The sequence below is a fragment of the Anguilla rostrata genome, chromosome 17 (genome assembly GCF_018555375.3).
Source record: "Anguilla rostrata isolate EN2019 chromosome 17, ASM1855537v3, whole genome shotgun sequence".
In the NCBI taxonomy this organism is placed as follows: Eukaryota; Metazoa; Chordata; class Actinopteri; order Anguilliformes; family Anguillidae; genus Anguilla; species Anguilla rostrata.
Window position 1 is genome coordinate 638,849 of NC_057949.1, and position 25,374 is coordinate 664,222.

At 44.2% G+C, this 25,374-nt stretch overlaps 1 protein-coding gene across 1 annotated transcript; it reads right to left on the reverse strand.

The window, feature by feature from the left end:
• Positions 1-1,565: 1,565 nt before the first annotated feature.
• Positions 1,566-24,298, reverse strand: LOC135243338 (serine/threonine-protein kinase 17A-like). Its single transcript, XM_064315086.1, has 8 exons — positions 23,827-24,298; positions 15,749-15,961; positions 10,728-10,872; positions 7,347-7,473; positions 7,033-7,081; positions 6,502-6,681; positions 2,941-3,797; positions 1,566-2,784 (listed from the first exon to the last, which is right to left on the reverse strand). Exons 1-7 carry the CDS (start codon positions 23,922-23,924, stop codon positions 3,518-3,520), a joined length of 1,092 nt encoding a protein of 363 aa, XP_064171156.1. The 5' UTR covers positions 23,925-24,298; the 3' UTR covers positions 1,566-2,784; positions 2,941-3,517.
• Between the last annotated feature and the right edge of the window lie 1,076 nt (positions 24,299-25,374).

Here is a 25,374-nt window from a genome sequence, read left to right on the forward strand (position 1 = left end):
GCTGCAGCTCAATAACCTTTCGTATTGTTGGTGGCCTGCTGTCTCTGGATGTTGAAATCGCAGGAAGGTTATGGGAACACCAGCCCCTTCATCTATCTCCCTCTGCGGTCACACAGATGAGGAACATGTGATTGAGGACTGGCTCCAGCACATACCCCTGTCTGAGGGGAGGGCTGGGATTCCTCGCCCCCTGCCACCACACAGGCTAGCATCTTAGAACAGAATTGTAGCGTTGTCTCTCTCTCAAGCCAGTTGATAAATGGACCTTATACAGCACCTCTCCCTGTAGTGGACTTCACATCTACTTCACTCAACATAAATTACATACTGTACATACACATACACTAAAATATGTGTACATACGTATTAAAATGTGTTGTATAATTATAATGACGTGGCAGTGTAGTATAATGGTTAATGAGCTGGCTTAGTAGCTGGTTGGCACAGGTTTGATTCCTGAGTAGGACACTACCGTTGTACCCTTGAGCAAGGTACTTAACCTGCATTGTTTCAGTATATATCCAGCTGTACGAATAGTTGCAATGTAAATGCTATATAAAAAGTCGTGAAAGTTGCTCTGGATAAGAGCGTCTGCTAAATGCCTGTAATGTAATGTATACTTTTTCTCAGATCTGATTTGGTGGTGGACTCTTTTCTTCAGCCTTATAGCTAGTGCTTAGGAGACCTTCGGGTGTGATGTACAGTACTATGCAGTTGACCCCTATTTTCTCAGTATTGTGCATAACAGGTGGGGTCAGGAATCAGGATTACAGCTGTTCCTGAATCTGTGCTGGGGGATACATGTGTATGTGATAATTTAGGATTGGGGGCAGAGGGGAGGAGGACTCCTTTAAAGAAAGCAAACTCATAGCAACCAGGAAGGAGAGCAAAATACTTTTCTGCATGCTGCATGGCAAGCAGTGGTGGGTTCCTCGGGGAAACAGCAGCGGTCTGACTGGGCCGAACATGCCAAGAGGCTGCAGATACACTTTAATGGTCTGGGAATGTTAGCATGTCTGCGACAATAACTCGTATAAACCAGGCTAATGCACTCATGTTCTCTAATATTGTACATGTCTCTGGATCTGCTAAATGAATGTAATGTTTTCTAGCTTAAAAAAAACAGGGCCACTGGGGATTGGGGGGGGGGGGGCACTGGCATTTCCTGTTAGTGAGTGGTTTCATGTTCCCAAACCTCCTGTGATATGCAAGTAAGGAAAAGTCACAGGAGCCATCAAAATGGCTCTACTTTTTCCAAGCTAAATTTTACAAACCACATGGGGATGTGGCTGAATGCATCCTGAGGTTCTACAAACTTCACTTTTGGAAGTTTAGCACAGCCCACAAATATGTATGACAGATGGCAGTGAAAAACATGAATGGAAAGTTTTGAAATATTTAGCGAATTAAAATGTCTGCTAGTGTGGAGCTGTGTGTAGCAAGATACCCAGGCTAAGCTACTTTGGTAAATATCTGCCTGTGTAGAGGTGTGTAGAGATATATCTAAAATGGCATCATTAATAATGATCTACAAGTTTTCCAAGGTGAAAAGAATGTCAAACAAATGAGGTGAAAATAATTCTTTAATACAAAAATGCACGTTTCATTCCCTTGATATGGTTTGGCAAGCCTATCAACAATAATACAAAATTCATCTGAATTAGCAAGTGCAAACCTGCCTGACATTTTAAAAGCACAAGACAGGAGTGGAATCCAGAGTACAGAAGTAGAAAAGAGACAAAATACACTTTTATATATTTCATACCATATTAATCTTAAAATACAAAGACAATAGAAAAATATTTTTTACAAAACATTGTGAACTGAACAAAAACGTGGGGATTTCAGGCAGGACTTTCAGAAAGACCATTCCCTTCACTTCTCAGCCTGTTCCATTGCAGAATTCCATGTGACCTTAGTTTGAAAAAACTTCCAATCTCATGGAGAGAAAGGGTGAATAAACCAAAACAAATCTACAAATGAATTGTTTTGAAAAAAAAAAAAAACAGTGTAACATTAACAGAACACATTTTCAATTATTTAAAAATGAGAAAACCTGGCAGGGTGGAATATTATAGAAGAAAATGGACGATTTCCTGATTAATGTTTCCGTCTCCGACTGGAGGCTACAGACGGCCAACGCCTGACAGCACGTTTACAAAAGGCTTGAGCCAAGGACATATTCCACCATTACAGAACCGGCTGATGACAAAGTGCTGCTATGACTGTCTGTCAGCACTGTCCGCTGGTCTCGCTGCTGTCAGAAGGAGAGCTGGATAGCTTGGGGACAGCGATGGGGTCACCCTTCATGAGGTAGAGCTGGATAGCTTGGGGACAGAGATGGGGTCAGCCTTCATGAGGACGTTTGCCCGCAGCCATGTCCCCTTCTGTCCCACACTGCCCCTTCGCACAGGAAGTGCCACAACCCTCAGATGAGGGCATCCATTGGTCGGAAATGACATCATCCACTCATCATCCAACAAAAACAGCTGGCTTCAAAATAAAAGCCCTCGTTACACAAGGACACTGCATACATTATCAGGCTTCATCTATGCTGGCTCTCCCCTTGGAGATGCACACCTTCCAACATCATTCAAGTCGTTTAGCAACACAGGAAATGGACTCTGTACCACCAAGTGTGCAGGCATACCAGGCCAAACAAGTGCTACTCTCTCCATTCTCCACAGAGTCAGGAAATACTGATTCTCACACCTGACCTCCCCCAAGGCAGAGGACTTGGGTATGTCATAAACACACACATGCATGCATACACACACACACGTGCTCATAATGCACACGCACACACACACACACACACGTGCTCATACATGCATACACACACACACGCGTGTGCTCATACATGCACACGCACACACACGTGTGCTCATACATGCGTACGCACACACACACACGTGTGCTCATACATGCACACACACACACAAGTGCTCATACATGCACACGCACACACACACACACACACACGTGTGCTCATACATGCACACGCACACACACAACACACACACACACACGTGTGCTCATACATGCACACGCACACACACACACACACACACACACGTGTGCTCATACATGCATACGCACACACACACACACACACACACGTGTGCTCATACATGCGTACGCACACACACACACACACACACACGTGTGCTCATACATGCACACGCACACACACGTGTGCTCATACATGCGTACGCACACACACGTGTGCTCATACATGCACACACAAGTGCTCATACATGCACACGCACACACACACACGTGCTCATACATGCATACGCACACACAAACACAGACACACACACACGTGCTCATACATGCACATGCACACACACACACACACACACACACTCATACATGAATGCGCGCACACACACACAGATGAGTTTAAAAGTGCTCACATTAGTGTTGCTCTGTGCTGGAGTGTCTCAGGGTTTCATTTTGCTTTGTGAATAAGTTAACAGCAGTTCACAGCGTGATTGTCTGTGGTGGGCAGGACTCAGCAGATGAGCTCCTGCTGGAGCAGGGGCTCCTCGTAGGTGAAGGCTCCGCCCCTCCCCGCCTTGATCTCACCCTGCCCGGGGCACAGTGTGTAGGAGGCAACAATAACCAGCTCCGGGGAGGGGGCGGGGCTCTCCAGCTCAGGATACGACTCTGATTGGCTGGTCTCAGGGTCATCCAGGGAGGGCAGCAGTCTGGTGTGGGTGTGGCCAGTGTGGGGGTGGGAGTGACCGTTCAGCCAGGGGTGCTTTAGACAGTCCTCTGCCGTGGCCCTCTGTCTGCAGACACACAAAGCAGGGATCTGCATTAACATGACTCCCTCTACACACTGAGTAGGGATCTGCATTAACATGGTCTCCTCTACACACAGAGCAGGTGCAATCTACTCACTCAGATAAGCAATGGTGAAAAGCATCAATTCATTAACTAATGATGGAAAATGAATGGTGAACTCCCACGCTGTGCACTATGTTCTCTGAAAATATTAATACATTAAAAGCACATTTTGGGAATATTTTCTTGGCTGTCATGCATACCAGTAGGTAGTTTGCCTTTTTGCTTTGTCATTAAGCAGTGTGACATAGACGCATATATATATTTACGCATGTGTACATAAATACAAGCTAAGTGGAGCATGTTTTACTACTCTGTCTGAAACCTAGCTGCCCTGGTGCCTTTCCCCCTGTAAGGCCTGTCTCTGAGGCCTAGCTGCCCTGGTGCGTTTCCCCCTGTAAGGCCGGTCTCTGAGGCCTAGCTGCCCTGGTGCGTTTCCTGTAAGGCCTGTCTCTGAGGCCCAGCTGCCTGGTGCTTTTCCCCCTGTAAGGCCTGTCTCTGAGGCCTAGCTGCCCTGGTGCTTTTCCCCCTGTAAGGCCTGTCTCTGAGGCCTAGCTGCCCTGGTGCCTTATCCCCTGTAAGGCCTGTCTCTGAGGCCTAGCTGCCCTGGTGCTTTTCCCCCTGTAAGGCCTGTCTCTGAGGCCTAGCTGCCCTGGTGCGTTTCCCCCTGTAAGGCCTGTCTCTGAGGCCTAGCTGCCCTGGTGCCTTTCCCCCTGTAAGGCCTGTCTCTGAGGCCTAGCTGCCCTGGTGCTTTTCCCCTGTAAGGCCTGTCTCTGAGGCCTAGCTGCCCTGGTGCTTTTCCCCTGTAAGGCCTGTCTCTGAGGCCTAGCTGCCCTGGTGCTTTTCCCCCTGTAAGGCCTGTCTCTGAGGCCTAGCTGCCCTGGGCTTTTCCCCCTGTAAGGCCTGTCTCTGAGGCCTAGCTGCCCTGGTGCTTTTCCCCCTGTAAGGCCTGTCTCTGAGGCCTAGCTGCCCTGGTGCTTTTCCCCCTGTAAGGCCTGTCTCTGAGGCCTAGCTGCCCTGGTGCTTTTCCCCCTGTAAGGCCTGTCTCTGAGGCCTAGCTGCCCTGGTGCTTTTCCCCCTGTAAGGCCTGTCTCTGAGGCCTAGCTGCCCTGGTGCATTTCCCCCTGTAAGGCCTGTCTCTGAGGCCTAGCTGCCCTGGTGCATTTCCCCCTGTAAGGCCTGTCTCTGAGGCCCAGCTGCCCTGGTGTGTTTCCCCCTGTAAGGCCTGTCTCTGAGGCCTAGCTGCCCTGGTGTGTTTCCCCCTGTAAGGCCTGTCTCTGAGGCCTAGCTGCCCTGATGCCTTTCCCCCTGTAAGGCCTGTCTCTGAGGCCTAGCTGCCCTGGTGCCTTTCCCCCTGTAAGGCCTGTCTCTTTATCAGCTGTTTGAATTTTGGCTGAATTAGCAGCAGTGAACTCCACTGCCAGCCCGTCAGGCTCTTATTCTCCTCAGGGGATCCGGTTCAGACTGGAGCAAGCTGCCTCCAGGTCCTGAACTCAGCTCACAGTCGAGAAAATGCCTGGCGTTTCTGATAATCGCAAACCCAGCGGGAATAAGCCAGGAAATGTATCAACATACACACGCCCAGTGATTTTCCTCTATCTAAACCATCTTACCCAGACACCACACACTCCTCACCTGCACAGCCACTCCCATACTCACCTGCACAGCCACTCCCACACTCACCTGCACAGCCACTCCCACACTCACCTGCACAGCCACTCCCACACTCACCTGCACAGTCACTCAATTGCACAGCCACTCCCACACTCACCTGCACAGCCACTCCCACACTCACCCTCACAGCCACTTACCTGCACAGCCACTCCCACACTCACCTGCACAACCACTCCCACATAGGCCATTAGCCAGCAGCCCCCTCTATTCCCTCAATGACTGCAGGCCCTGCCTCCTGACAGTTATTTTCCTGAGTTTTGCTCCAGCTGCTCATAGACCTTCACACCCAATCTCTCCGATGGAGCTGAAACCCTGAAAGCATACTTTGCTTCCCAGCTTTTATTTTCCCTCCTGACTTGCTCAAGAAGAATTTTCCACAGCGATTTTTAAACCACATACTCTGAGCCATTAAACAGTGTGCAGTCTATGACCCAAGACCAGAGATTTTACAGTGTTGTTAACTGCTGGTGCTTCTCATCGATGCCAGACCATGGCACCCTGACCTTCGATAATAGAACATGGTGTAAAACACTGTACCAAAGAGACTGTTCCCTCAGCACTTAGTGTGATAAAGAAAATAAAGCCATAACACAGCCATGTATGCTTATCAGCAGCATCCTTACACACACAGCATATACAATATATAATGTTCTGTCATAGTGTATATTACACAGCCAAGTGTGTGTGCCTGTGTGTAAACATGCATTACTATGATAGTTTTGTGGTTGACTCTGCATGCCACAAGTCAGACACACTGTAATGTCAGGGTTGGAAATTGTGGCTCCTTGTGGCAACTAATGACCAATTTTGACATACTTTACTGAGGGTTTAACTTTCTAGAGGGAAAAATGCAAATTGAACAGAAGCCAGATGACTAATACATTCTGCCAGTCCCCAGAAAGGCTGGGATTTGTCCTCTGAACCAGTTCAAAGCACCAAGACCTGGGGTTCCCTTTGACCAGAGCCTGACCTCACCTGGGGTTCTTGACAAGGAGGGACTTGATGAAGTCGACTGCCAGGGAGGACACGCCCAGGAAGATTTCCTGGGAGTAGTCCACGTTGACCTGAGAGATGTTGAGGAAGGTCTCCTGCTTGTTGTCACCCAGGAATGGTGACTCACCGGTCAGCATCACATACGTAAGAACCCCAATGCTCCTAAGGAAAGGCATGAAGAGAGGGGTGAGACTTGGGAACCCTTTACCCTCCACAGGCTCCTCCTTCATTAGGGGCTTAGTGATGCTATCTCTTAGGCATTCCATGGCTGTCTGCACTTCAGGTGTGTCCAAACTTGGAAAAATGCCTTACCCAGCACTAGGCAAGTTCCTGGCCCATTTACACAACAATTCATTAAGGATTCAGCCACATACAAATAATTTATTAAGTTATATAAATAAAGAAGTTTAACAATAAAAGACAAGACAGTACTACTAAAAATTACACAACCCAAAATATTACATAATTTAATAAATCAGAAAACAGGACCTCATCCTGTTATCTTGTACCTACCACATATCTGTCGCTGTACTGAGTGGCTCATAGTTCAGGATTTCTGGGGCTGAAACAGAATTAGATCTATTAGCTTCAATGGTCAAAATATACAATGAGATACAATAGCATACATTACATTTTACATTTTGCATACAATACAAGTTATATTCATATTTCTTGGTGCTCTTCTCCAATAGCACAATACATATGTGAGAGAATACATGTACATTCTCTTAAATCACATTCACAACAGTAACACAGAACTAGAGCACACACGCAGCATTGCTAAAGCGCTAACATCTTTAACCATACACAGCACAGGAGTCACTCACCTACGTACTCTGGGGTGCCCAGGATCTCTCGAACCTCCTTCACGTTGTCCATGCACCTGGACAGGCCAAAGTCGACAATGCGAATGTCCCCCAGGGGACGGGAGCTGGTCAGCAGGATGTTCTGGGGCTGGAGGCACAAAGGCAGCAGCCTGAAGCCCACAGAAATGCCACCGCAGAGCAGAAGAGCTGCTCGCTGTGTTTAGACCTGATATGGACTGCAGCTCAGCTGAAAAGCAGTGAGCTGCCCGCTGTGGTCAGACCTGATATGGACTGCAGCTCAGCTGAAAAGCAGTGAGCTGCCCGCTGTGGTCAGACCTGATATGGACTGCAGCTCAGCTGAAAAGCAGTGAGCTGCTCGCTGTGGTCAGACCTGATATGGACTGCAGCTCAGCTGAAGAGCTGCCTAAATGAGAAATCGTGCAAAAAAATAATAAAAAAACACCCATAAAACAGAAATGGTCTATGCATTTATGGGAACAACATTTCTACTTTCATAGATTTTGGCAGGCTTGTGTCTTATAGGGCAACTATCGGTTTACTTATGTAATCTGTCAACTTTTAACATATATTTATAGATCATTATGCAATGTAATTGGACATAATTCCTTGAAAATATCCTAAATACGTGACAATGATTTATGCAAATATGCAATCTCTTTACAATGGAATGAATGGGAAATGGTTCAGGATTTGGAAATTCCAAGCAAATACTTGAATTATGCAATACTATGTTGTGCAATTAAGTTAATTCTACTGTATTATTATAAGTTTTTGCCTATATGTGCAGACTGACCTGAGAAATGACATTCTGAAAAACATTTCATGTTGTTACAAGGACAGGTAATGTCAGTGACCAGAAGCACGGTGCAAGCATTCTCTGAGTGAATATATAAAATAATTTAAAATACATTAAGGTGGCATTTGTGTGGATTCATTAAAAGGTTTATACTGTATCCTAAGTTCTGAGTGACAAAAATGAAATGCTTTTCACAACATATTGAAATTCCAAATATCACTATTGCTGAAGAATGACCCTGTACAATGAGTTCCAATTTTAAATTTTCTTGTAGCCTATGCTCAATGCACTGTGGTGGTCTCTTGAAGACTTTACAGAACGTCACAGTCTAAATTAGAGCCCGACCGATGCCAGATTTTTGGGTCCGATGCCGATCCCGATTTTGGAGAGTCCTAGCCCACCGATTACCAATGTTCTGACCGATATTTTGTCATAAAGTGCAACATTTTCAAATCAATTTGAAAAACTTATATTTTATTAAAGTTTCTATATTTAAGAACATTTAACTTATAAGCAAACAAATAAAAATACAAATAAACACACAAAGAACTTTTTTGATAAATACATGTAAAAGATTATATTAATATATATATATATATATATATATATATATAAACATCATCTTTAAGTGTGTGAAATCAAAATAACTCCACACCTTGCTTTTACTTCTTTCTTTCCCAGCCATCTATAAAAAATTAATTAGAAAAAATCAGTTTTCCAGTTTCAAACATATATTTTTATAAATATTAATATTGTTGTTGTTATTATTAATTTGTTATTATTATTTCTTAGTATATATTCTCAGTAAATTAATTATATTTTCTTATTTTATTCCTACTACATGATCTCAAAGAGTAAGACTTTATCTAGCGAGCTTCCCTGTCCATAAGAATTCGGTGGTGAAAAAAACTACAATGCGCTCTGACGCGTGACTAGATGACACACTGGCTCGCAATAACGCATTAACTATTGACACAGCCTCATTATTTCTTATTATATATTCTCAGTAAGTTAAATGAATTATATTTTCTTATTTTATTTCTACTACATGATCTCAAAGAGTAAGACATTATCTAGCGGAGCTAATGAGTGAATCAAGTGTAACGTTAGATGAAATTAAATTGACTGGATGAAATACGTGAAAAAAACTACAATGCGCTTTCGTGCAGGTTACCCGCGCTAACTGTTGGTTGATTCACTTCTCCAACAGCAATCCTTCTCTCATGTTATCACGACAAAGCTAGATAACATGGCTTAAAATGATCCACGTTAGAAGTGTTTTATCAGCGTTTTTACTGTCTGGTTAGCTTGCTACGATGACGCGTGACTAGATGACACACTCGCTTGCAATAACGCGTTGGCTATCGACACAGCATCATATAGTAGCTAATATCATCTCAGATAAAAAAACAAATGTGTGATGCATTCAATCACCATTTTATTTTGGCTGGTTATTTATTTCAGAATACAGCGATGTCCTCTGGAAATGTAGATCCTGCGCTGCTTATGTGCTCACTGCCACTTCATAAAGGCTTGCTAAAGTGAACCAAATATGTTAGCTAGCTCGCTCGCTTGATAATGAGGATTGATAAACATAGTGGTCGTATAAACGCATTTAATTAAAAACTTTCACTAAATATACATTCCTTTATTGCGGCAATCGAATCTGTGCAGACAAGTCTTACAGTGGAGTATACTGGATGAGGCACGAGTGACAAACGTCTTATTACAGAAGTAGCACGTCAGCTGCTGCAGTTCACACTTGTATTAGAGCTCCCTCTACTGGATAATTCTACTAAATAGCAATTACAATGTTCGAACAGACAAGTACAGATAAATAATCAATGTTTTTTTTTTGTTTATTATACTTATTTAAAAATCGGGACACATCGGCTGCATAACTGCCGATCCCGATGTCGTCAAAAAAGTCAAATAAAGGCCGATATATCGGCCATACCGATATATCGGTCGGGCTCTAGTCTAAATGTAGCTAAATATAGGGAGACAATGCATCACGTGGCCACAGTATTTTATTCTATTTTATTTATTTTATTGTTTATTTTTACAGGGACAGTGCACAATTAAAAGGTAATTGCACCAGAGTTAGCTAGCAGCTAATTTACATCTGCTGTACCCAGTAAAGTCAGACCTACTGCAGGCGCTGTCACAGTAAGTCACCACCAAAGCCTACACAGCCAATAAGAGTCCCAGAATCTGATATATAATTCTGCGTACTGCGTACTAATGTCTTGTTTGCTTTCAATCTTGGCTCATCTCTTAAACTTATCACAGATATGACTTGATACCCATACCAGTGCAATCATTGATACCTGCTCATTAACTTGCTCACTAAGTCTGGGAATCAGTGCAACACCTGCATCTTCCAAACAGTCTTAATTTTCTTCCATTACCTAAACACAACAAAAATGCTGTGGAGCATTCTCTCCAGCCATGAGCCGTCAGAATGCAGAAGCTGTTGAAGTTTGAGCTTGACACACCCAGACCCTCCATCTCTTTTAGGGTCTGAAAACACAACTTCCAGATCATGAAAAAATCACATCCCTTCAGCCCCCTGTGAAACTGACCTTCAGATCCAGGTGAACCACGTTGTTGCGGTGGAGCCAAGCCACGCCCGTGAGGATTTGCCTGGCCAATCGGATCACGTCCTTCTCAGTGAAAGCATCGTCGCTCTCTGCTACACACTGGTTAAAGATTTCCCCTCCGGCAGCACTGCATGGGAGAACAGTAGTCTTAAGGCTCAAAAGAACCACACACGCACACATGCACACACGCACACACACACACACACACAGGCATGCATAAACACACACACACACACACACAGGCATGCATAAACACCACACACACACACACACACACACACACGCACGCACGCACTCTCACACACACACACGCACACGCGCACAGACAAGAATGATTGTAAATGTGGTTCTCACACAGATGTCAGATAATCAGTAATGAGTCAGCAGTAATGGATCTATTTTTAGCAAAGTGTTCCTCAGAGGACCTACGTTTAGACACTTAATTAACTATAGTTCTGAAAATCCCTTTTATCACCCACAGCACTATCCCCTGATCCCTTTACAACAGTGGTAACCAACCCTGTTCCTGGAGATTTACCATCCTGTAGGTTTTCATTTCAACCCTAATTTGGCACACCTGCCTCTGCTAATTAGCAGCTCAACAAGATACCTAGCTGTTGAATAAGGTGTGCTTTGTTAGGGTTGGAATGAAAACCTACAGGACGGCAGATCTCCAGGAACAGGGTTGGTTACCACTGCTTTACAACATCCAATTAAAATGTACCAGAAACTTAGCACAAACAAAAAACCTATTCTACAGAAACACGCGACTCTTAAAACCTTGCAGTAACATTCTCTAACCCCCCACCTCCAACCCAATGGCCAAGAGTCAGCCCAGGTCTCAGGTCTCTTATAAATTACATAACTGCCCATTGTTCATTGGCGTGGGAAAAAGGCCAATATTTTTTTTCGACAGACAGCATGTGACTCCTGCAGAGGTCCAGCAGTCACACCCATAAATCAGCACAAATTAGCTCCCACTCCCAAAGCTTCATTACTGAGGATGTTAAGTCAGAAAGTCAGTACCAGGCCAGATAAGGACTGATTGTCTGGGATCTGCCAGATAAGAGAAAATTCCAACCACAACAAACAGTTACTGTGCATACTACACAAGTAAGCCATGAATTAAACATCTGAACACAACAGCCTGAAGTTGGCTAATTGCTTAGTATCAAGGAAATGTGTGGAGGCGATTGCTACTCTCTATTTCTCCCATGGTTCAAATCTCAGTTAATTGTGTGTGATTGTGTGTGTGTGTGTGTGTGTGTGTGTGCGCGTGTGTGTGTGTGTATGTGTACTTGTGTGTGCTTGCACGCATGAGTGTACATTTTGTGTTTGTTTACATGTGGTTTATGCCCCAAAATGGAATCACAACCAAAAATGTGATTAAAATGTCAGCATATGCTTCTCTGAGACCACACTACAGGGCCCTGTGTCACGAGGCAGGGCTGCTGAGTTAGCTGGATAACTGCACTGATACCCCTTTTCCACCAACGCAAACCTAGTTCTGGTTCTGGGCTGGTGCTAGTGCCCGTTTGAAGTTGGTTCAACTTGCAAACCTTCTAAGAACCACGGGCTAGAGAGCCAGGTCATTACGTCACTGTATACGCCTGTATATGTCTCCGCTTTCCCAGCAACATCGTTACCTATTAAAATGTATGTCCTGTAAAAATACAGATAACAAACTGTCTAAATGTGAAAAACCAACTTCATACATATACATTTATTTATATTATTTCAGACTTATTTACTATATCAACTTTAAGACAAGCAACACGCTCGGAATTATCTCATCGCGACCCATTAAATCCAATGGTGCAGATGTTGCTTCATAATTTCAAACTGCTTTCCTAACGGCTATTTTGAGTCCTGTGACTTGAGTTCCAACAGTGAATATGTACGGATTCCTAGATGTGCTGATAGCGACCACCCTTTCTCATATTAACCTCAAGACAGGAAGGACACACATGCTAGCAAATTTATGTCAAGTTCCATTCATTTATATGGGGTGGTCGATACACGTTAGCAACCAAAAGCTAGCGCAGGACCACCTCTTACTTATTTGCCGGCACAGAAAAAAATCGCGAAAGTACTGAAAAAATAACCACTGGAGGATAACAAGGACATTTTTTCCTACATAACTAGGTACAGGTTGTTACCGATATTTCGCCTATTCATATATAGTTGCAAATCAGTTTACGTTTTCCTGTCTGTCGAACGAAGGTGGTCGATAATAGGTGGTCTCACTCTACCTGGCGGTCACAAAGTTTTAGTTGGTCATAATAATCCCGCCCCCAGCCCCTGACGTAAGCGGTTCTTGGTTCTAGACCAGATCTAGAGTTGGTTCCGCTTTGGAACCAGTTTTCCTGGCCGAGAGCCGGTTCTTTTGCTGTCGAAAAGCGAATACCTGGTTCGTGATTAGGCACCAGCTCCGAATCGGCCCTTCAAATGCCTTGATGGAAAAGGGGCACGAGTAAAACCTGGAACCCTCCCAAACCTGGAACATGGACTGAAATAAAACGGGCTGTTCTGGGTTTGGCTCAGCGTAGTTATCCAGCTAACTCAGTAATCCTGCTTTCCGAAACACCTCCAGGTCTGATTCATCAGAAACAACTGCAAGTACTGTAGGTGTGTACAAGCAGCCAGATTTTTAACAGAAGGAAAGAAAATGTTGACAGTTCAGAGAATTTGCCATTATAGTTCTAGTGCATTGGAAGGGATGTGGTTTTGGTTGCCTGTTTGTGTGTGTGTGTGTGTGTTTGTGGGAGTGTATGCGTGTGTGCATTTGTGTGCAAGTCGATGCATTTTTGTGTGTGTGTGTGTGTGCGCACGTACATGTGTATGCGTGTTTGCATGTGTGGGTGTATGCGTGTGTGTTTGTCAGTGTCCCTGTGAACATGTGTATGCGTGCTCGCATGCGCATGCGTTTGTGTGTGTGTGTGTATTTGTGAACATGTGTATGCATGTTTGCATGTGTGTATGTTTTTGTGTATTTATGAACATGTGCGTGTGTATGTGTGTATGTATGTTTGTGTATGTATTTGTGAACATGTGTATGCGTGTTTGCATGTGTGCGCTTATGTCTGTGTGTATGATTGTGTTTGTGTGTGAGTGAGCCACAGACCTGTATGAGGTGCTGTGAGTAGCAGGCCCTGTGAGTGACAGCACATCACCACCAGGCTGCACAGGATGTCAGTGCTTCTGCTCCGGATGCTTTATTTCTCCCAAGCGATGCGAAGAGAACATTTGTCCCCACTCTGACTGCTCAGCAGCTTAGCTGCAAAAAAGCCCTCACTTACCAAAAATAAACAGGCCTACATTTAAAAATTCCCCAAATACCCACATCCCCTGCATTAAGGGTTTTATATCTACGAACTGTCAAACCTCCAAACTACGCAGAAAAGACATAAAGAGGCAGGAAAAATTCCCCAAGCGGAATTTGTGATTACCCATTCTTTTCCGCTCATGTCAAATCGTATCATTTAATCCACATTTTCCTGGCAAGAGTGAAACCAAGTGTCAGTGTCTCTGCATGCAAAGAAGGATATGTCCTTCAGCCTGTATCAGCCATACAATCTCACCATTTCAGGTGTGTAAAATGTGCTTGTTGCCCTTTTAAAGGGTGCACATACAATCGTGCATTTTAACTTGACAGTTGAAGGAAATGTGGTAAACGAAAGACTAAGACTTTCAGGAACTTTATTTTAATTCCACTTTCCTTTTAAATAGTGAAATAAAGTTTGTTTGGTGCAAAAATAAACAAGGGGTTGCTGGCTTTTTTCTTTTTTGTTATTACTCTGAGTTTATGATTATTGAGTTGGAAGGGACACCAGACTGACACTGAGGTCTCTTCCCTTAATGTACTGAGATATGTGAACTGAGCCTTTATAGCCCTCCATCTGAGACTTCAAAAGACTGATATTACTGATATTCTCTCTCTCTCTCTCTCTCTCTCTCTCTCTCAGCAGTGGTTACAACATACGACTATATACAATGAATCAGAGAATGTGAATGTTATATAAAAAATATAAAAATATATACAAAAATATCAGTAAGTGATGTTAGGTGTGTGTGTGTGTGTCTGACTATCTGTGTGTTGTGTGCATGAGTGAATATTATGTGTCTGCTTGTACGCGTGTATGCTGTGTGTAAATGTGTGCATGAGGTGGTCACACATTGTCCCTCAGAGTATGGCAAGAGAACACAAATTGTGCTGCTAGTATGCAGCAACCTTTTTCTTCTCCTAATAGGTAGGGTAACTATCTTCATTGGGTATATCATTGAATTGGGGACATTACTGGATCATTTTTTGGTAGAATTTTTGGCGAATTTGGTCAAATTCTGTGCATTCCATTAGAAAGTTTAAATTTGGTTGCCTTTGCATTGTTGGCACAATCTTTTTTCTTCTGGCAACCATGATTTTCTGTGCCTCCCAGTTTCTATGGCTAAGTGGTGCTCGCTGAGTCTGTACCTCGTCAAGGTGGTTCTCAGTTTTTTGTCAGTAACTGTGGTCAGGTAGTTCGCTACAGCATACTGTCTTTTTAGGGCCAAATAACATTTCATTTTACTTTGCGATTTTGTTTTAGTTTCCCAGTAGGTTTCAGCAGTCTCAGCAGTGCTTACTTTTCCTCATCCTTAAAATACATTTTCCATTGTTTTCAGCAGCTATTGAATGTGGATGTCATGTCTAGAATCCTTTTCTTCACCTTAGTGGATTTTTGGTCGATTTGTGATGAGTTTTGGGTGGATTTGTGATGAGTTTTGGGTGGATTTGTCCTAAGTTCTGGGTGGATTTGTGATGGGTTTTAGGTGGATTTGTGATGGGTTTTAGGTGGATTTGTGATGGGTTTTAGGTGGATTTGTCCTGAGTTTTGGTGGATTTGTGATGAGTTTTGGGTGGATTTGTCCTGAGTTTTGGTGGATTTTTGATGGGTTTTTGGTGGATTTGTGCTGAGATTGGATGTATGTGCTGTGAGTGTAACCCAGGGTGGAAATGTCCTTACCACTCCAGGACCAGGATGATCTCAGAGGTGGTCTCATAGACTTCGTGCAGGGAAACCACAAAGGGGTTGGCTCTGGCGGACTCCAGCACAGCGATCTCGTTGATGATGTCCATGCGGCAGTCCTCACCCTTCCGCCGCTTGCGCAGAATCTTGGCGGCGTGTTCCTTTCCTGTTGCCCTCTCAACACACTTCTTCACCACTGCAAACTTCCCCCTGGGGATGGACCAGAAAACCACCAAACCTGAGTTATACAAAAAGGCTTTTTCAAAATACATACCTTAACCTTTAACCTTAACCTTAACCATAACTGCCCCAAAGACACCCTGCAGAACTGCCCCAAAGACACCCTGCAGAACAGCCCCAAAGACACCCTGCAAAACTGCCCCAAAGACACCCTGCAGAACAGCCCCAAAGACACCCTGCAGAACAGCCCCAAAGACACCCTGCAGAACAGCCCCAAAGACACCCTGCAGAACAGCCCCAAAGACACCCTGCAGAACAGCCCCAAAGACACCCTGCAGAACTGCCCCAAAGACACCCCGCAGAACTGCCCCATAGACACCCTGCAAAACTGCCCCATAGACACCCTGCAGAACTGCCCCAAAGACACCCTGCAGAACTGCCCCAAAGACACCCCGCAGAACTGCCCCATAGACACCCTGCAAAACTGCCCCATAGACACCCTGCAGAACTGCCTGTGAGGATCGGGCACAGAGTGGCATACAGACTGAGGGCTCTGTGAGGGCACAGAGTGGCATACAGACTGAGGGGTCTGTGAGGACCGGGCACAGAGTGGCATACAGACTGAGGGGTCTGTGAGGACCGGGCACAGAGTGGCATACAGACTGAGGGCTCTGTGAGGGCACAGAGTGGCATACACACTGAGGGCTCTGTGAGGGCACAGAGTGGCATACAGACTGAGGGCTCTGTGAGGGCACAGAGTGGCATACAGACTGAGGGCTCTGTGAGGATCGGGCACAGAGTGGCATACAGACTGAGGGCTCTGTGAGGATCGGGCACAGAGTAGCATACAGACTGAGGGCTCTGTGAGGACTGGGCACAGAGTGGCATACAGACTGAGGGCTCTGTGAGGAGACCAATGGAATCCCCTACACCTACAGCCAGACCCTTCTCAGGGCACTGCCCCTTCTGTCAGCCAGACAGTGGGCTCCAGAAAGCTGGCTGGGGGGACAGGACCGCCTCTGGACCACGACCAGGACCACCAAAAAACACGGCGGTCAGCTAGGGAGGTCTCAGACACCCCTGCCCCTCTCAGCCACGGACAGTACCTCACTGCTACTCGAATTGAACTGCAATCTCAATTACACAGCAGGTGCTGTAATCTCAGTCCTTCATCTACACACAGAGATGGGGTATGCATAGAGCTGAAACACAGCCATAACCAGGCCATGTCTGTGTGAACACATGCAGTATACCTGCATGAGTAATGTGCTTAGGTAGAAATATATCTGAAGTGTTTAGGATCCAGCAACGGCTTGCTTAAAAGGCAAAAGAAAAATAAAAGAATATTGCATTTTGATAAAATAAATAACTGGTGCTAACACTAACAACCTAAATTAAGTTCACAATCACATCCTGGGCAGTGGAGCACAATGCTGGGGGGCTGGTTGAGGTTCACTCAAGTTTTCAATGAACAGAGCTGGAGAGGCCACAGATGTTAGAAAATACATATAGCCTATATAACGGAGAAATGACTCAGAAATGATCCAGAAATGACTGGGTGTAGATAGCGCTAATCTAGTCGAGAGACTATTTTCCTATGGAGACTGCGTTTTCAGTGCTACCAAAGCCTAACTCACGTTGGCGTAGGGGGGCTGGGGGGGAAAGGGTGACTCACATGCAGTAGACAGTTAGCTAGCCTCGTTCACACTCGCTTCAGCTTGTGAAGCAACTTCCCTGGTCCTTCTACTGATTTCCTCTAGCCAACTAGACTGAACAGCTGAACGACAAGAGCAAGCAGCTCAAAATGATAGAGCGTAAGCACGAATTTGATCTCTCAACCCACTCATTTTAGGATGTAGGATATACGTCAACTCAGGCTCCTCCGTCATCTCTTCAAACCGCTAACCAGACTGAGCCAACATGCAGTTCAGTACTCTGGAAACTTGGCTTGCAGAACAGAAAAAATGAATGCAACAGATATGAAAACAATGTAAGAAAGACTGTCTAAGATTATCACTAGACTAAAAGCTCACCTGTTGAAATTGCATCTTGATTCAACAAACTCTGAAGTGAGCATTATTTATAGGTTGAATACCCACACTTCATCCAACACTATATATTATTTACCACTTAAAGCATTACATTCTTAATCTCCCTCTTGCACTTACTATGTCTTAAAAACGTAATAATTGTTCTAGATTGATGTAAAGACTAGGGCCACCAGTTTGTCTCCAGCATGTCACCTGCAGGGATTTAAACTGCTTTTCCAATGGTTATCCTCCAGGCGTTCCGATAGGCACACCAATGACATAGCCAAGAGACTAATCATATAATTGAGTTTCTAATCGAGACATTTATACAAACAACTAGTTGATTGAGAAAAGAAGGAACGTGAACATGGAAGTAAATGTAAGTTCTGTGAAAAGTATTTGGAGCATGTTATACAACTGCTCTCATTTTTTATTTTTTATTTTCCCACTACTTCTAACAAAACCTGACATGCCCCTGTACAAAATTTACAAATACTGTAGCACGTCTGCAGTAGGTAATCAAACTGAATTTAACATGTGAGTGTCTCTTGTAAACATCACTGTCAATCATCATCTGAGCTCAATTAGTGGCAATTCCTTTATCAACTTAGATTACTGAGGTGGTGCGAATGGGATAGTCTAAATGTTTAAGAAGTGTCTTGACAAAGGGACTCTCAACTTCTAGCTGCGATAAACTGGCGACCTGTCCAGGGTGTATTCCTGCCTCTCGCCCAAAGGAAAACTGGGATAGGCTCCAGCACTGCCCAGGATAAGCGGGTATAGATAATGGATGGATGGATGGACAACCTCTGAAGTACCATGTGAGAAAACAAGGGGATACAAACTGGGCCCAGTTTCATTAAACCAGATTACTAAGCTAGCTGGATAACTGCACTGAGTAAAACCTGGAACCGTCCTAAATCTGGAATATGGAAGGAAGTGAAAAGAGCTGTTCCAGGTTTACTCAGTGCAGTTATCCAGCTATCTCAGTAATCCTGCTCTGTGATACAGGGTTTTACTCAGTGCAGTTATCCAGCTAACTCAGTAAGCCTGCTCTGTGATAGAGGGTTTTACTCAGTGCAGTTATCCAGCTAACTCAGTAAGCCTGCTCTGTGATACAGGGTTTTACTCAGTGCAGTTATCCAGCTAACTCAGTAAACCTGCTCTATGATACAGGGTTTTACTCAGCGCAGTTATCCAGCTAACTCAGTAATTCTGCTCTGTGATACAGGGTTTTACTCAGTGCAGTTATCCAGCTAACTCAGTAATCCTGCTCTGTGATACAGGGTTTTAATCAGTGCAGTTATCCAGCTAACTCAGTAAGCCTGCTCTGTGATACAGGGTTTTACTCAGCGCAGTTATCCAGCTAACTCTACCATCATGCTTTGTGGAATACTGCCCCAGTGGCAAGGACACTCAGGCTCCTTAACCCAAAACTACAGAGTTCAGTGTTCTGGAAATCACCAGCGAGATGGCATCAAAATGGTGTATCTATTACAAAGGGTTAAGAGGCCTGGATTAACCTTTTGTGTTCTGACCCAAACCCGGAAGGGGTCACACGACGGCCTTCAATAAAATGTGCCCCGCTGTTCCAGATAAGAACCAGGCCCATGGTGGGCTGGTGGCTGAGCACGGGACAGGGGTCAGAAACCAGGGGGAAAGTGGGGAGGCTGTGTTATTTTTAAGAGTTAGACAAAAATCCTCTTGAGTATAGCATGATCAGAATCTCAAAATTATACACACATTGAACAAGTAGGAAAATTTACCAGGAACCAATTAAAACCATCTTCTTTTCTTAAAGCCATTAGTTTGAGGAGCACTGATGTCAGTGCTATAACCAGACCTTTACAAAACATTATTCTGTCCCAGGTTCACCAGAGCAGCAGAGCAACAGTAATTATTCTTTCACCTGTCAAGGACAGTGATAGAAGAGACTAGTTATGGCTTTGCCTGTGGAGACAGAGTAGGAATTGGAAGCAAGTCTGCATTAAGTGTCTCAATCATGCAGGAAGTGGATTTAGGCCAGTGGATGCTGCCCTAGTATAAGGCCTCACAGCAGAGATAGCCCCCACCCTCCCCTGTCTAACACGAAGGCTCTAATCTCCACAAGTTGCTGTCCTGGCATCTGCAGAGCTTACATTCCTCCAATGAATGAGATTTAGGGGCATGAACCTTGAGGCGCTAGCATTGCAGGGAGGGGTTAAAGATCCCCGGTGACCCCAGCCAGAGAGCCCTGCCCACCAGCCTGGTACATGCCCAAAAACCCAGCCAGAGAGCCCTGCCCCCCAGCCTGGTACATGCCCAAAAACCCAGCCAGAGAGCCCTGCCCCCCAGCCTGGTACATGCCCAAAAACCCAGCCAGAGAGCCCTGCCTGCCAGCCTGGTACATGCCCCAGCCAGAGAGCTCTGCCCGCCAGCCTGGTACATGCCCAAAAACGCAGCCAGAGAGCCCTGCCTGCCAGCCTGGTACATGGCCAAAACCTGCCAATCTCAGCCCGCAAACATGGTGGAAGGGTGGCCCCCCTTAAAGACTGAAAAATCCCAAACTTCCTCCAATCAGTAATGTGGGTTCAGGGATACAAGGCAGCATATTGTATCAGCAATAAAGGGCACCCAGAAAAGAAATGATCCTGCAGACATTACAAGCCTAGATGTCTCGCTCTGTCTCACTCCTTTTAGAACATAACATATCAGTGTGTATGTACTGGGCCTGCTCATATAGTGGATGACATCCTGTACTATTTGAATTCATTACTACAAATGCATGATTAAGTAGGTGTGTGTGTGTGGGGGGGGGGGGGGGGTACATGTCAACAAGTGCCAAACAGCAAAGGTCTATGGATTAGCCTATAGGTTAATTGGTGAATGGGGCCCCTTGAAAATGTGCATATGTGTGACTAGTGACAAAAATAGCTGACTGAACAAAAACCAACCAAACAAACGTGGCTAAAGCCGCGTTTCCACCAAAAGTACCCGGAACTTTTAGTCCCAGGAACTACTTTTCAAGGAACTAAAAGGTTCCTTCAGCCCATGGTTGTCTGCGTTTCCACCGCGGTCTAAAGTCCCGCGAAGATTAGGCAAATTAGCCCACTGACGTATGAAAAAGCGACGTTGTCGTCGGTCCATCTGTCCTATGATTTCTTCTGTAACCCCATACTACCACTGAAGTAGCCTACATTATTTTCTAATAACCGGGACAGCCCGGAGGGTTTTATTCCACTTATATACAACGGGTTACCAACAATGACTATATATGGTTACTTTTGTATTTATTGATTTTTATCGATTTAATCACCTGAAATTGAAATATTCTTCTGCAGCCGTTTAGGCATATTTTACCGTTGTCAAGCAAAACTGTCGTTGGTAGTTGAACTTGGACCGTTGTTATGCAACAAATAGGATATAACAGGCCAATAGTCAGATTGGAACTGTTTTATATATCCTCTCAAACACATTCATTATGTTTTTATGCAAACATTCACTTTCATGTCTTGACATCCGAAGCGGCAGAATGCATTCACATTTCCAATATAAGTCAACAGCAGAAAACATGCACACGTTGTAAACAATTTGCTGTTTGATTACTTTCTCATCGTCAATTCCATATAGGCTAATCGCAAAATGACAAGAATAGAACGAAAACTCGGACTTGCGTGAAAATTTAAATTAGTAGTGGTACAGCCACCGTTTGCTTTCCTTCGAAGTTACTGCTAGCCGAGCAGCGAAGTGTGCCCTCCAGATGCGAACCATGCACCATAAATTAGTCCATAGTCTTCCTGGTCTTTTTGTGGAATTGAAGAATGGCAGAGTAAAATTACGGCAGTCTGAAAAAGCTAAAGGGACGATTACTAGAATTAACCTGTTATTTTACCCTGACAAAAAGTGCGGAAGGTGATTTCCAGTTTGCTTTTACTGTAGGCTATCACCAATGTGAATTACGCAGAACTACCGCATACTTCACATAACTGTATCAAACGTTTTGAGTCAATTACAACGGGCTAACAAAGAAAATCCGGAAGAAAATATTCAACCAAATTAATCCGTTTGAATGTTTTGGTAGCCTACGTAATATGCTGTCCCAGCATGAATGCTTTTTATAAAAAAAAATTATAAAACGAATACTAAAGCAAGAAAAGAACAGAAGAGCACACGTTATAATTCCAAGACGTTGGCAGGCTATAACCAAAACTAGGCTACTGCGCCGCATAACATACAAGTTTGATTTGAAGTTATTATGAAAATAAATTGGTTTGCGGCTGCATATTTTCAAACATGGCAGCTGAAAATAAACACAAAACAATGCTGCGAGTACTCGACCAATCAGAAATGTTCAACGCTGCAAGCTCCACCCAAAAGGTTCCTGTACTTTCGGAAAGTACTACCCCCTGAGCAGGAACTTTTTGGGGGGTAAAATAAAGCCCCCGGAACTAAATTTAGACCCTAGTTCCTGCGGTGGAAACGCACTGAGTTCCTCAAAAGGTTCCTAGTTCCGGGGTAAAGTTCCTGCGGTGGAAACGCGGATTAAGTCTCTGAACAGCCCGCGGGACCCTGACATAGCAGGAAAAGGAACATTCCTTCCTGCACTAAACAGCCTGTGTCCGAGGTGATGCCAGAGTCCCCATCACAGGGACGAGGGAGATCTAGTGAGCGTAATCAGAAACGCAGCCAGAAACCTGAAAATAACTGTGTTATTTCGTCAGTGGCACACGGCTTTAAAAGTGGCCTGCTGCTATAATATTTAATTTCCATTCACCAAGTGAACTAAACAAATACAAATACCTCTTTCCAGTTCCAGTGCTCTGTGTAGTCTCTCTTATCTTCAGTCACAATTAGCCTAACTGATGCATCAGTTTCCTTCACAGTATGCGGCATTTAAGTCCACAAAACAGAAACCATGCAAGCTTGTTCTGCTTTCCTCTTTTGCTTCTTGAGCTCTTGCTCCTGTTCTTTGTATTCCTGCAGAAAGGACAGTCTGTAAGGACAGGACTGTATATTGCAGTGAAAGACTGTTTTTCTTCGTGTGGTTGTCTGTAGGCATTCTCATGCCTATGAAATAATCTAAGGGCTGCACATTCAAACAGAACAGGAAAATGCCTTAAATTAACTCTAGTGGGAAATAGAAGGACAACCCGTGAAGAGAAAACTACAGCCTTCCCCTTGGCTGTCTGCAGGGAAGCACCAAACATGCCTGACAACGCGAATCACCCCACTAGACAGAGCAATATCTAACACCAAAAAACGAAAACACAAGCAAGGAAATGTCAGGCAATTTTGGAATTAAAACTAAGAGTTCACTGCCAATCTAAAGATTAACTTTTAGTTAGATGATAAAATAGTTATGACAAGGAATGTTCAAAGGATCACTAGAATGCTTAAGGTCAGACACCTGTTTAGACCGAAAACAGTGATAAAGCACCGCGGCCATAACGCACAGTCGGCATCATGCAATATGCGTGAGGAGTCGGAGATGTTTTCTATGACAGAATATGAAATATCCGCCAATACGGACTGTGTCAAATGTATTTTAAATAGAGCCTCGAAACAAATGTCCAAGATCTCACAAACATTCTTCCAATGAGCAATCCGATCAGTGGAGGCAATCATGTTAATGCCCTTGAACAACCACTGCCGCAACCCGAGAGGGTTTCAAAGTTCTTTTTCCATCGGATTTGGACCGTAGATATGTGAAATTACTCACAGGCAGGGCGGATTTTCAATTAGGAAAGCTGTATTTATATTTTTCTGGCAATTAAAACTCACTAGCTAATATCATATCAACTGAATGTCCAACGTTTTGACTTCATTCACGGAAAATACTTACTGCCCGAGTCAATCACAGAAATATCCAAAAGCTTAGGATCTTACCTGCCCAACTCTTTACCGACAAGGTCGTAATTGCTCTTGAAAGGATCAGTCCTTATTCTGGTTTGGATTTTTGACACCATTCCGTTCTTGTTCATCATCGTACAATATGGCAATCCGGTAACGGGTGAAATTTAACAAATCTCTTACAAAGGTCTGTGGGGTTTTTCTTCTTCTAACATTTAAGTCTGTTTCATCTCAGTCCATACTGTCCGATGCATGCGAGTAAAAAATAGATATAAAAAAACAATGGATTGAAATCGAATTAGAAGAAACAACAAATTTTAACTTGCATTGCTGTCAACGTATAGCTGTCACAACGAGGACACAGATGAGTCGGGAACACTGAAAAATTCCCAGTTAAAAGCCAATAAACACGATGTCGTCTAGCATTAGTAAATTGCTCATTAAACGAAACGTATGCCTTCAGGTTGTGGTCATTGGTTGTTTAAGTCTTCTGTAGCACTAATCAGCGAGCAGCCGGACATTCCAAACATACAGAAACCTTTCAGGATCAACCCCTTTTCTAATGACGTTGCGATTCGGCGGCCAATGAAATACTAAAGAATTCCTGAAGGGGAAAGTTAGAAGAATTCATATTCTTTCTCGTGAAAGCTATCCGCCGCAGAACAAAGAATTCCTAATTTCTCACATTTTTACAGACATACAAACATGTTTAGTTAAACACATACGGTCAATACGGTGTGTGTGCGTGTGTGTATGTGTGTGCGTGTGAGTGCGCGCTCGTGTGTGAAACTTTTTTATCCTAGCTGGAGTAATTATGGCTTGCCTTTAACAGTCCTTCATAACTGAATTTCCTCACATATGGCGAGATTATGGAGTGTCCGTAGATTTGAAATGCCCCTTCATTAAAAAAAGAAACACACTATAGGCATATAGCTCACTGAGAAACATTCTGATGGGAAGACTGGGGCACACATAACCACAGGAAGGATGTCTGAAGCATACAGCAGCATTTACACACATCATAACAAGGGTTCCGTGATGCAAATTTGAGCAGGGATTCAGGGAGGCATTCCAGCATTTTGTGAATAATTGGTGTTTACTGTGAGCAAAGCCGGCACTTGGACAGGCCAGCACTGGGAAAACTTCCACCTAAGCACCAGGAGCCACTAAGGTTGTACACATGACTGATGTCTCTGTTGGCTCTGATGGCTGTGGTCATAAAACAGTCAGATGTACATCGTTTTGCACACAACAGACAGTGCCAATAAAAGCAGAGGGTCACAGTCTCATCCACAGAAGAAATTCTGGTGCAGTGTTCATGTTCCCCTGCATCTGCCTTGATCCTGTCCCTCAGTCTAAGCTTCAGATCCACTAATAGCAGAGCTACAGTGCTTCAGTCATAGCCTCCTGGCAGCAGATCACATTCTGAATGAGTCTGCTTCTGTGCTAGGCATTCCACACAGCCCTAACTCTAACAGTCCCAACCAGGAAGCACAGCACCTGCGACCAATGAAGCAGGAGTTCGCTAACATGAACTACACCACCAACCCAAAAGAAAATGGCAGTTGTGTTGTTTCATCATCT